This window comes from Centropristis striata, chromosome 1, assembly GCF_030273125.1.
Source record: "Centropristis striata isolate RG_2023a ecotype Rhode Island chromosome 1, C.striata_1.0, whole genome shotgun sequence".
In the NCBI taxonomy this organism is placed as follows: domain Eukaryota; kingdom Metazoa; phylum Chordata; class Actinopteri; order Perciformes; family Serranidae; genus Centropristis; species Centropristis striata.
The window spans coordinates 42384000-42398170 of NC_081517.1; the positions used below are offsets into that span (position 1 = coordinate 42384000).

At 37.2% G+C, this 14171-nt stretch overlaps 1 protein-coding gene across 12 annotated transcripts in view; it reads left to right on the plus strand.

Moving 5' to 3' along the window:
- fat1a (FAT atypical cadherin 1a) overlaps positions 1–14171 on the plus strand; it is a 124348-nt gene that overhangs the window by 18658 nt on the left and 91519 nt on the right. For all 12 annotated transcript variants that reach the window (XR_009395021.1, XR_009395023.1, XR_009395022.1 and 9 more), the window contains exon 3: positions 8157–8471. Coding sequence is in view for 9 of the 12 variants with exons in the window: in XM_059342957.1 (XP_059198940.1) it covers positions 8157–8471 (315 nt within the window). In the remaining 3 variants the exon portion in view is untranslated. The remainder of the gene's footprint in view (positions 1–8156; positions 8472–14171) is intronic.

Genomic DNA, 14171 nt, shown 5'->3' on the forward strand with positions numbered 1-14171 from the left:
TTTGGCAGGAACTTGATACCGCCATCTTTATCACTACTGGCTCCAAATAACGTCACCAGTGCAAGGTGGCAGCAGCTGTATGCTGGATATTTTGGCTTCACTGCTGTACAGTGGGAGGAAGTGGAGACATGTCCTCCATTCTTTATACATTGTGTGGTGTAACTGTTGCATAGCTAACTTTATTAACTGAACATGCTAACGTTAGCTCGCTAATATAGAACGTGGTCTGCACATCAAAATGCTGCTAAACAGTGATGTAAACTGGTACAATTTTAAATGACTATTCCTTTTAGGCTACATTTCACAAAAGCAACACAGGATACCTCTAATAATGAAACGTTATGCCATTAACGTTTTGCTAAAGTAGCTGCTAACATTAGCTCAGTTAGTATAATTGAATATTTCCCACTCTCCAAACTGCATGAACGCTACAAACTTTCTCAATTACTTATTGAGACTTACAACTTACAACTATTATACACAAAGCTATTAATAGATTTACATATAGCCGTGCAGTCTATATGTTTTTCTTTTTTTACAGCGACTAAAGTCTTTTTCCTCTTGACTAATAACTGCTCGTCATATTCAGCATGTATGATAAAATCAATGCTTCAGGCAATTCTTTTTTATATACAACAACAGAACATATTTCTGCCTTGCACCACACTGTAGATGTTTGATATTTTCAAAGGTTTCAGGCATTAATTCCAAAGAGTTGGATGTCTTTGAAGCACAGATCTTGGCTGCAGATGTCTGGGAACTTTGGGATGATGTGATATTAAGTTGCTGGGTAACAGAAAGCTTTGGAGAAGGACTTTTTCTATTACGCCGGGTCCGACAACGTGGAAGTGGAATTCAAAGCATTTTGCTGGGGCTGTGGGGAGAAAAAAAAGGGGGGAGAAAGCACTGAGAAAGTTTATGTAAGCATGTGAGCGAGAGGCCTGAGAAGGCTGAGGAATGTGGGGTAGGGGTGAGCTGAATTACCGGAGGTACTTCAAAGCAAGCCCCGGTTTTTCAACTGCAGAATGAACAAGGCAGTCCTCCTGGAGTACGTTAAACCTGCGGCACTTAATCACGACATTTTGGGTGAATGGTCAATTGAAAGTTTTACAAGTCAGGGCAGAAATGAGACAATTAGCACGAGTGGCGATATCGATTTTGTGAGTCTTTTAATCTTGTATTGACAGCATACTATATTTAGTACACAACTTTGTCTCACTAGACAACTTGTGACACGCACTGAACAGTTTAGAGCAGCTTTTCAAAAGCGAATTTCACCCTTTTCAAACTGTAGCAACTGTGGCCTCGCTGTGACTGTGAGTTGTAATAGAATAAACTCATTGTGTATCTGTACAGGACGTTGATTTAAGCACACTCGAACGTAAAATACCTGCTGGTGCTGATAATTCAAAATCCTTCGGCTGTCTGAAGACTCCACTGCGCTGCCACTGTGCTCAAGTAACTTTGAAGAACAAAGCCAGAGGGAAAGAAAAAAGCAAGGGAGGGAAAAAAAGCGGAAAGCAAATCTGGCGGAGGCTGGTGCACGGTCTGTTTTTTTCTTTTCTTGTGGCCTAAGGGCAGGTTTTGCTTCTGCCTTAGTGGGTAGGCTAGGTATATGGGATGGGTGTGTCAACTGAATTCTTCAGATTCGTCTTTCAAGTGCTTTGTTTGTAACCAGTGAGCCAAAGGCCGTGGCAGATAGCTTTCCAAACTCTGCCCTTTTATGCAGTTAAGGTAAAAGCCTGTTTCTGAGTCTGAGATGAAATCTTTAGTGTGCAAATTGGCATTGACATTTAGTTTGAAAAGACATACACTACCGGTCAAAAGTTTTAGAACACCCCAATTTTTCCAGTTTTTTATTGAAATTCAAGCAGTTCAAGTCAAATGAACAGCTTGAAAGGGTACAAAGGTAAGTGGTGAAAATAATGTACATTTCAGGATTATACAAGTAGGCCTTTTTCAGGGAAATGGGTTAACAACTTAACTCTATTTTGTCCATTTTTGAATTCTTTTCATGTCTTTGTAAGTCATTTTGTTTCTTTTTTTAGTCATTTTGTGTCTTTTGGTGTTTTTTTTTGTAATTTTTTGTCATTTTGTGTCTTTTTTTAGTCCTTAAGTCCAACATAAAATGTGATTTTGAATCTTTTTTTTACTTTCAAAACACTATCATGCTCAATGCTCATGCTCAATAAATTAAATGTTGCAAATGTGCATTAATTTCAGAGTAGACTGAGACATTAAACTGCATCATTTTCAATTAAATTCTGGAAAAGTTGGTGTGTTCTAAAACTTTTGACCAGTAGTGTATGTGTGGACAGTAACCTTCCTCCTGCAGCTGCTGTTGTTTTTATGTTGCAAGTTTCTTAACTGCAACTTATAAAGTTATCTCTTGTATGCTGATTGAAAAAGAGCAAAGAAGTGCGAGCAGAAAGCATGACCCTGGAGAAAGTGGAATTGTTCTGCTACACTGTGTCTGCCAGTCAAACACATGAGCATTCAAGCATGGGCATCTCCCTGGCACAGGCACACAGGATGTCTCACACATTCCCCCGTTTGTCTCTTCTTTTCTCTTCTACTTTGTCTTATTAGCATGTGCACACATGACCACCTCTGCCCTACACTGCAAAAAAAGAAAAGTTGGGTGAACTCAAAATTTCAAGGCAACAAACTTCGATAAAATTTTAAGTTGGACAATTAAATTAAATATTTTAAGTTTTGCTTTTGAGTTTGCTCAACTCTGAATTTCTCTGGCACGATTGTAACACCGCTATGAAATGTCAGCTAATGTTGTGACCACAATTTTGAGTTAGCATTGATACGCTAATGGCTACTCTTGTAGCTGTAACAAGCAGCGCCGCTAGCATCAGTTAGCCGCTAGCTTTCACTAATGACCGAATTTCACAACAAAGAAATAAGAGTTATCAGAACTATTGTCCCTTGTTGTGAACCCCAACTTAAAGATATAAGTAACAACAACTCACCAACTTGTTTTTGAGCAGACAACTGGCTTCCTTTGTTGTGCTAACTTACATTATTGCCCTAAATGTCAGTAATTTATATTTCCAAGTTTTACCAACTTAAATCACTGTTTTAGGCCAAAAAATACAAGTTGGCTTGGCCTTAAATAAAACATACAAAAACCTTTATTCTCCTTTACAAAATGTCATTAAAATATGCCCCTGGAACCCCTAAATGGTTATTTTTTATTATTTGCTCATACTCAAGAGTCAAGAGTAATTTTTTTTGTATTTGGCAACTGTTGAGATTTGCACTTCACACTACATTTTAGATTTTTATTTATTTATACGGACAAAAAAAAATCACATTTTCTATATCTTTTTAAGTATTTCGTAATATCGTCAAGAATATCGTTATCGCAAAAATAGCCTGCAATATCGTGATATTCTTTTAGGGCCATATCGCCCAGCCCTAATTTAACGTCCTCCTTTCTCCACTAATTCTCTCTGCTGGTGTTTGAAACATTTATCCTCCTGTCCTGTTGTGTTTCTGCTCAGAATGCCTCATATAAACATCTGCATTTCTTATTTATGTCCAACATTTGCAATTTCCTGCACATGTTTTCTTCCAATAGGGATCCACTGCCAGATGTCAGCTTGAATAAGATACTAAATTAGTCAGTAATGTGTTATTTCTCCATTATTACCATCAAATGACCATGTTATGTGTGTTAATCATACTTTATGACCTCCCCAAATGTTTGGTATTGTGTCTCTCTTTGTGTATTGTCAGCTTTAAGCCATTAGTTCTGTTATACAGACTCATCTAATTTGCATTCTTGATATACTGGTCGATTTTTGCTATTGGGCTCTTGGCTTTGGGGAACCATGGGGTAGCTACCTATTTTCCCCTGCCTGCCTGCCTCCCCCTCTTATTACATGCCTCTAGCTAAGTAGCGAGAGCTGTAATGATGACTAATGACAAGAGAGGATCCCTGGCCCGAAATGCAGTAACGCTAAAGTAAAGCAAGGCGAGAGAATAAATGAGCTGTACCCCCGAATTCCCCTCACGTGTTTAAATTTAGGATTTTTGTGAGAAGACATTCAGAGTGTTATCTTTTTTTATGAGAAATCTGTCTTTACCCAAGACAAAATGTTTGACTGGCTCTCAGTTACACCCCTTCGTCGCAGTTTATCAAGTTACAGTGGGTGAACAATGGCAGCAGCAGCACAGAGGAAGACTATGTAAACTATTTGACCCTTGAAATGTGTCCTTATGTTTGTGGAGGCTGATCTTATCTGGGCCACCGGTAAGTGTGCTATAGATTCAGGATGGTAAATAGACTACACCCATACCTGGTAATGATACGGGTGTGTCTCTCCACCATGATTCACTTTGATTAGTTTCAGATAATGATAAAAAACAAATGAACTGAAGATTTATTTATCTTTTTATCTTTTTATTTTATCTTGATTTAGCACACACATTTAGAGCTTTACGGACATGTATGTGTATCTGTGTGTGTGTATAGATATAAGTATGTATGTATATATATATATTTTTTTATTTATTAGTTTATTTAAAAGGGGACAGTGCAATTTCATAAAACACATGATTATACATGGTTAAAAAAGCCAGAGTTAGCCAGAAGGCTAGTTTTCATCTGTAGTCCCCTGGCCATGATGTAAAAAAGCAGAGAATTACGAAACAAAAAACAAACAAACAAACAAAAAAAAAAAAAAAAAAATATGTACAATATACAAAATACATATACAAACACTTACGATACGATTAAGAAAAAAATCCAACATCACATACAACATCACAACATAACATTTTATCATAACATCAAAACAACACAATATATTTATTTACTTATTTTTTCATTTATTTATTTTGTGGTTATAAAGCCCCCCCCCCCTTTTCTCTCTCTCTCTCTCTCTCTCTCTCTCTCTCTCTCTCTTTCTTTCCCCAGTTATTTATTTATTATTATTATTATGTATTTTTTAATCATAATCATTGCTATCATTATTGTTATTATTTTTTCTTGTATGTGCCTTCTTGTTCTATGTTCTTCACCATTTGTAGATTAACAAAATGTGCAATAAACATATGTTTAAAAAAAACAAATATAGCTATAAATCTCCATTGCACTTATCAAGGTTATAGAGGTTTCACAAATAACACAAACATGGAAATGGCTGTTCTTATAAAGGGTGTCAGGGTTTCCATTGTCTGGAAGGTATTTGTGTTTATGCTGCCCTTCACTGCATGTGCTTGTTGAAATAATGAGACCTCACATGTGCAAGCGATCCCAATAATATGGTGTTGTTTCATTATTAGCAGCTCCTTTTTGCCCTCTGAGGGTTTTGCTTTTTGTTTTGGTCCCCTCTCTCTTTTAAAGCATATGAAAATGTTGTCTGTTTAGTTTGTTTACAATGATTGCACTGAATAACCAATCAAGGTGACTGTTATATTACAGCATCTGCAGGCCTCACACTTGATTTATTTCCCCACTTTTTGTTTGAGCGTTGTTTTGCATCAGGTTGTGACCAAGGTTATAATAGTTTTGGATTTTTTATTAGTTTTAGTTTTAATTTTGTTGTGAATTTTTGTTTTCAAATTCAGTTAGTTTTAGTTAGTTTTTAGAGTGAGTTTTCTAGTTTTAGTTTAGTTTTTAGTTTTTTTGAAAATGCTTGGTTTTAGTTTAGTTTTTATTAGTTTTAGTGTTAGTTTTAGTTTTTTTGTAATGGGGTATTTGTTGGGTGCGTGATTCAAAGAGGTCATAATAAATGTTTCCTTTATTTCCTTTGGTTTATCATCTCAGCCCCAATAAGGTTATTAACTCTTACAGTTCTGGGTGTTTTGAATTTTGGTTCTAGTGTAGACATCCAAGTCTCAGTAAACATATTTACCATGTGTTGCATATTCAAATAAATACACTGAAAATGAAAATGAAAATGAAAAAAGAAAAGAAAAAAAAAACGAAAACTAAGGACATTTTCACTATAATTTTAGTTAGTTTTAGTTAGTTTTGTAACCACACAATACAGTTTCAGTTAGTTATCGTTTTTTTAAAAACTCTAGTTCTTATTTTTATGTCAGTTAACGAAAATGTTTTTTCAATTCTAGTTTTCGTTATTTCGTTAGTTTTCGTTAACTATAATAACCTTGGTTGTGACATTGTTTATGCATTGAACAAAAACAGAAACCGAATTATTACTTTATTTTGGCCTCATCCACATGACAGCGTTCCCCGTCTACCTGTAAACAGCGATCACAGCATTTTAGAAATACTTTACCCTGGCTGAAGCTTTTTTCAAAAGCTCAGTTTTCAGTGACCTAAACACAGTGTGTACCAAAGCTGCACTTTCAAAAAAGTACATGTGTATATGTGGAGCTTGGGAACTCTTCTCACGAGCAAACTGACACAGAGGCACGTGAACACACTGGAACATCTCTACACCCACACGGGAACTTACACACACACACACTCACACACACACACACACACACACACACACACACACACACACTCACACACACATCCCATTCCTTCAGTTCAAATGCACCTACTGAGCACCTGGTGAGTGCTCGTAAGTGGGCTCGGGTGGGGATGAAAAGCACTAAAGCTAATTCACTTCTGTGAACTTTGCCGTGAGCTTTTCCTCAAAAAGATCAGAAAGACCTTCGCCACCGCTTCAAGGTTTCTTCAATTCAAACAGCTGAACTGGTGTCGACAGATGTTAAAGTTATAAATCAAACACTTGTTTCTGCGTCCAACAGAACTGCCTTGTTTTTACAGTAAACCAATTACATAGCATTGTTATGACATTAGAGTGAACCTTGTTGATACAAAACTCACATTTCTGGTCTTTACCTGGGTGCATGGTTGCATATTTACACAAAACACAGTGTGCTGTTTAACCTTTACTGCATTAGATGTTTTTATACTTTCAGTAAATCCCATAATTTCATTTATCCCCCTTTCAGATTGCCCAAACCGCCCATCCCCCACTCGTCCATTTAACCATTGTCAACTTATACAACTCACACGTCTCTGAAAGCTCCTTTGTTTGCTCAGCTGAAGGCTCCAGCCCCCACATGGCAGTGAAAAAAACCCCTCACCCCTAGTGAATGTAAACAGGAGAGCCCTGACTGAGGGTTGTTAATATACCACCTTGACATGTTTCAGTCAAGTCGCCTTCAACCAAACCCCTCTATCTGCCCCTATATCAAGCTGCTGGGCCCTTTATTGATAGAAATGGCTCAGAGGGATCACTGATAGTGTAGGCAGTGATGTGACACTCATGGCATGTGTTGCACTTAAACTGTTCCCTGACATGATGCAAGCTAAAGACTTTTTTAGGGGCCGAGCACTAACGGTGCGAGGACCCTATTGAAATTGGTCCGTTTCTTATTATTATTATTTGCGTTCAGAAAAATGAATCGCCTTTTTGGGGGCTTTATCATATTCAAAAACTCACCATTTTTGGAATATACATAAATCTCCGCTGAAATTTACGTATTCTAGTGGTCCTGGGAATGGGCGTGGCAAAATGACTCAACAGCGCCCCCTTGAAAGTCAAGAAAATCCAGCCCCTCGCACAGGAATGTTGTAGAGACACAAAATTTGGTACATACATGTATCATGGCAAAACGCACCAAAAAGTCTCTAGAACCCATACCCTAAAACGTACAGTAAGTCGGCCATCTTGGATCGAAAATGGCATTTCCTGTTGTATTTGCCCATTTCCATGCCGCATACTTAAACAAACTCCTCCTACAGATTTCATTTTATTTATTTTTTTTAAATTCACTTTTTATTGAGGAATTTTTTTTAACATTTTATACAGAACAAAGAACAAGAACAGTTGGGGTGGGGGGTACCAATATCACACAGCGTCATCATTTTCTCCTCTCATCATTCTTTGCAGCAGTCGTTGTTAGTTAAATGACAGTTTTATATAAAATCAGAACTTGTAGGCTTAACATATTGCTCTCCATTTTGACCAGGTTTTGTAAAATGAGTCCATTTGTAACTTTAGATGAAAAGTCACTTTTTCCATTGTGTAGATGTCTTGTAATATGTTGATCCAGTCCTCATTTTGTGGTTGCTCAGGTTTGAGCCATCTCCTGGTAATGGCCTTTTTGCTTGCTTAAAGACTTTTTTTTAATGTCTTTTTCTCATCTCTTAGGTATCATCCGAACGCAGGAACTGTTGGATCACGAGACGACGTCTCACTACTGGCTCACGGTCTACGCCATGGATCGCGGCGTGGTGCCGCTGTCTGCCTTCGTCGAGGTCTACATCGAGGTGCAGGACGTCAATGACAACGCGCCGCAAACCTCCGAACCCGTCTACTACCCATCCGTCATGGAGAACTCCCCTAAAGATGTGTCAATCATCCAGATAAATGCGGTCGATCCAGACGCCAAGGCCAGTGATAAACTCACCTACAGGATCACCAGCGGCAATCCCCAGGGGTTCTTCGCCGTTAATGCCAAGACAGGTAAGACTGCTGTTACTGTGATGGAAATTTTTGTCACGATAAATTGCTTTTCTCTGAGCAGGAAGTCTCCTTGCTCTGACTCATGAGGTTGCAGAGGACAGCTATTCTCAACCTTGGGGTCGCAAAATCATTTGTTTTAGTCTTTTTGGTCACTTAATGTCTTTTTTTGATCATTTTGTGGTCAATTTGTGTTTTTTTTGGTAATTTGGTGTCCTTTTTTTTGGTCATTTTGTATTTTTTTTAGTCATTTTGTGTCTTTTTTGGTCATTTTGTGTCTTTTTTTGGTCATTTTGTGTCTTTTTTGGTCATTTTGTGGTTAATTTGTGTCTTTTTTGGTCATTTTGTTTACTTTTTTTGGTCATTTTGTTTCTTTTTTGGGTGATCTGAACTGTGCATGTGAGATTTTGTTCAGTGAGCGGGGGTCACGGACAACATGCATGTTAAATTGGGGGTCGCGACTAAAAAGGTTGAGAACTACTGGTATAGGATTCCAGAAAAAATGATAACCTTGAATATGGCTGGTAACTTGAGACAGACAGTTTTAACAACAACAAAGAAATCAGCTCACTGGGTACAACTTTGAAAGGAAGCTGTTTGTCTGTTGGTTTGCTTTTGTGTCTTAATAATGAAGCCAAACAATACATTTTGTGATTAAAGATAAAATATATATTATGAATGAATTTCAAAAGTTTAGTTTGCTGTTGTGCTGAGCCTGGAGGGTGGGACTTATGCTTTAAGATGTAAGAGACATTATTACTATAAATTGGATGAAGAAATGTATCATTCAGTGGTTACAGAAAGTCAGAAATGTCTACATGATGGAATATATGACTGCCCAATTACAGCTAAAAGTACCTGTTTTTATGAGAAGGTGGGCCCCAGTTACAGACTATATTGCTTAAGACTCTTATACACTATTATTATCTAAATTATCCCTCTTTATTTATTTATTTATTTATTTATTTTTGGAATGAAAACCAGATAAAACATGTCTAATACCCTTTACAGTGCCATTTGTGTGACAGATGAGACCCAATCTCAAGATGTTTTGATTTGTTTTCCTTTGTGATGTTAATTGTCTGTAAATGTGCATAAAAGCAATAAAGTTAAAAAAAAAAAAAAAGATGTAAGAGACGTCTCTATTGGCCGGTCTCGATTGGATGGACAGCTTGTCTTCATCGCTCCATCTCCTCCATGGACTGGATGAGATGGAGAGACCGGCCAAAAGAGACGTGTCTTACATCTTTAAGCATAAGTCCCGCCCACTAGTTTCAATACAACAGCAAAGAAAACATTCCGATTTGCAAAAAAAAAAAGTATTTTAGTTGCAATAATGCATTTGGTAACACTTTACAATAACCATCTAAGTGATGTTTATAGATGGTTTATAAACCAATTATTATTAACCATTTACAAAATTCTATACATATTTAATCTTTAAATGGTTTCAAGCAATTTCTTAAAGGTATAAGAATAATTTTGAAATCATCTACATACTTAATATGGTGTTAAAAATGTTATAATGTGTGTAAAGGTATTGATAAACTAATAATTATGTTTGTTTATGGTAAAGTAATCTATTTTCATTTATAAATCACAGTTCAACATTATTACATTTTCTATTCACCATTCTAAATGGCCTATATATGGTTTATAAATGATGATTAAACATTAATAAACTATCTGTTTACCATTTATAAATGGTCTATTTACCATCTATAAATGATGGTTATTGTAAAGTGTTACCATGCATTTTTAATCACAAATATATTTGCACCTTTAAATTGCATAACCAAAAGTTTTGCTCTTCAACCGATTCTCTTCTGATTGGATAATAAAGACACAAAAGTAACCCCATATATTCCCACTATACAGTTTATTTAACCGCTGTCTGACGGATTAAATGTTAAAAACAAAAGCCTGTTGTGCCGTCTCAAATCGCTAAGGTCACATCGTATTCTTTCCCTGTAAGCGGGGATCAGTTGGGATATCCTGACTGATTGACACATATACAGAACTGTAACATGAAATGTCGCCTCATCTGAAGCCAGCCGCTACTTTGAAAGGTCATGAATGTGCCAATCGTATATAAAAGAATTGCACTACATATTAAATGATCCTTTGAGGCTCTGGGCCAGGTTTTGAGATATAGTGTAGTGCATGGCTGACAAGCTGCCGAGCTGCTGTGAGGTTCCTGTTCCCTTTCTTGTGAGAAGAAAGAGCAGTGTGAACACCATATTTTAACCCAGTACAGGAGTGGGTTGAGCCTACAGGGGTTTTTTCCACTCTAACACTCTAAAGTGTGTTCTCATATGGTACCCTGCAAATGGTGTGATGATTAATATTTCATCGGGTACTTTTAAAGTTGCAGGAGCTGGCTATGTTTAGTTGAATAGTGGAGAAAATACATGTAATAGGTGCAAAGTGAAGCTCCATGTGCAGTTGGAGGCTCTCTGTGAATTCACAGATTTATTCTTGTTACGCCGGGCTCCGACTTTAAGTGTGATGCCATTGAAGATTTTCTTCTGAATGTTGTGTGTAAACCCACTCAGAGCCATCACCTCATTAGAAAGATATAAAATAGATCAAGGACATCAGTTAGTGTGGATTTGAATGACTAACAGTGGCTAAATGAGGTGGTTAAACTGCTTCTGAAGAAGCCAATTGCTGAATTATTTATTCTCCCTAAGCTAGGTTATACACAGGTTTCCTATTGCTGTGAATGCAAGCGCTCATTAAAGGGAAATGAGGAGCGGGCAGTGAAGCAGTTGCTCCGGTTCGTCCGCACTGACGTGTGTGGTCCTGTTTCCCAAGGTTGTCACATCAACAAACTGGAGTTATTTTTGTTGGAAGTGGCAATGTGAATTTTCTGACCAAATAAGGATTCATCATGTAGCATGGCTCCCAAACAAGCCTCGCAGAAATGCAGGGCAGTCCCCACCAGACGGACGAGGAAAAGAAAGGAAAAATAAATGATAAAGGAAAGGGGAAACCTTAGGTATGCGGACACATAAGGTTGTTTCTTCTGGTTGCATGACAAGATTAGCTTACATGTGCTGATAAGAACTCTGGGAGGCTGAAAAAGGAAAGCTGGGAAATGGAATATTTATCTTCTGACAAAGCAGTCATACATAACGCTGTTTTAACAACGCAGGCAGACCTTGAGCTGTGAAGAAAAGATCTTTGCAATCATCTGTCTTCCAGATATATCCTGCTTTTTTTCTATGGACGAGTAACCTGTGACAGTATGGCTCCATAAGTGGAAAGGAATGTTAACACTGAAACGGCGTGTTTAAAATGAATGGTTGTTGTTTTGTTATTAGATTTATCCGACTGAAGAAGATACATTCTATTCTATACTTTAGAGCCTGAGTGATATAATCAACTTAAAACCGACATAGGGGCCAATACAGTGAGTTTTTGTATGAAAATAGACCTTTTCAGTGTAGATTTTACACTGATATAACTACGCAAAGGTCTTCTAGAGCAGTAGTTCTCAACCTTTTCGAGTCGCGACCCCCAATTTAACATGCATGTTGTCCGCGACAAACAAAATTACCAAAAAAGGCACAAAATGATCAAAAAAAGACACAAAATTACCAAAAAAAGACACCAAATGAGCAAAAAAGACACAAAATGACTAACAAAACAAACACAAAATGAGCAAAAAAAGACATTAAGTGACAAAAAAAGACACAAAATGACCCCAAAAAGAAACAAAATTACCAAAAAAGACACAAAATGACCACAAAATGATCAAAAAGACACAAAATGATCAAAAGAAGACACAAAATGACCAAAAAAGACACAAAATGACTAAAAAAACAAAACACAAAATGACCAAAAAAAGACATTAAGTGACCAAAAAGACTAAAACACATGAACACTTTAACACAGTGGAGACAGAGCCGACTTCCAAGCTGTTCTTAAACAAATAACTTTATTGAATAATTTTTAATATTAATATTATTTTAAATTAATAATGCAATATATTACATTGAAATGATAAGTTAATAAATAAAATAATAATAATCAATATATAAAAAAATAAAATATCTGCACTGTATGTTCATAATCAGTCAATTGCATGTCATTTAAACAAAGAATACATGAAAATAAAATAAATATTTTATAAGAAAGTTGTATCAGATGACATATACATGATGACACCAATACATACATACTTTGAAAGGCCAATACTGGCCGATAATATCGGTCATTGTGGACATAGCTTTCTTCATCCAAGCCTACTGTATATTGTTCCTAGATTTTGGTAAATGCCCACGATAAACTTACAGTACATCACTTATGCAGCGTTTAAAAATCTTCTTAGCCCACATATCTGAAGTAATTATTTCCCACTCGTAGGATTACAGAGTTTTTATGAAGCTTATGGCCAGGGCTGCTGTGGGCAGAAACTTTAGAAAGTAGAATTGTGTCAGAAGAGCTCTCTCTCTATAAAAAACTATCATAAAACCAACTGGTTTTATAGAGGACACTGAAGCATAAGGATAAGACCCATTCATGCATATCAAAATATGATAAAAGTTTCATCAGTGGGACATCAGAGACCCTTGCATCAGGTTCAACAGAGAGAGGTTTGGACAAAGAGAAGTTCATTCAATCACTGCTCCGTTGCTTTGATTTTCCCTCTGCTTTGTTTTTTGAAGATTGCAGCAGAAAGTGGAGGTAGACGGGTGGGTGGGGAGAGAAAACAAGAAAAAACAGGGAGCCGAGTAGCTGCCTGCTGGAGAAAAAAACAGTGATTTATGCAGCGTGCCAGTTAAAACAACAGCAACATGTTGAACCAGCCAGCTCAGAATTGGATTGAATGTCTCCAGGAACGATTACAATTATATTTTCTATATCTGTGGTATTAAATGAGATGAAAATAGGTTTGATATCTCTCCACATTATCAACTCAATATGGTTTTGTCAGTGCTTATTACAGGTTTTGAAAATGTTTAAATTTACAACATGTAAGCCTCTGTAATTACATGTTCTAAAATTGCATTGGAAGCATAGGCCCTTTGGCATCTCTACAAAGCTCCACAAAGGGGTGGGAAAAAGGAAAAGACGTTAAGGCCTATGTTTTGTGTGTGGCTTTTGGAACGTGCATGTGTTTCCAAGCTAACTAGCTAGCTAGCCTCCTATCATGGAGGAGCTGCAGCCCCACGCAGCTTTCCAAGCAGCATGTCAGGCTTCAAATACATACGAAGGCTCCGCTTGACGCCTTGGGTGGCGTTGGTTGCCCTTTTTCCGCACAGACCCACGTTGGCTCAGTAAAGCCCAGGATGAAAGGCTTAGGCCTGCTTTATTTCTGCCAAGTAAACAAGTCTTGCTGTTTTGGCTGTTCTCTGACTTTAGTTTGTCATTAAAGTGCAAGGCCAGCTCTTCTCTCTAGCAGACACTATTGCAATCCCAACGTCTGAGAGCTTAGAATGTAGCTGTTAGATATATCCTTGCTTTTGAGGGGATTGGAACAGAAAGAGAGAGAGAAAGAGAGAAAGAAAGAGAGAAAGAAAGGGAGAAAAATGACACAGAGCAGTGTGGGGTGCAAATTGTGCCAGTCAGCTGGATGTGAATTATGTGTTCTAAGTCAGTGTGAGATCAGTGAATTTGAATAATGCTGTTTGGGACTGAACTTTAAAAAAAAGATGAACCACTGCTCAGTTGTCTGATGGCAGAGATCTCACCCCA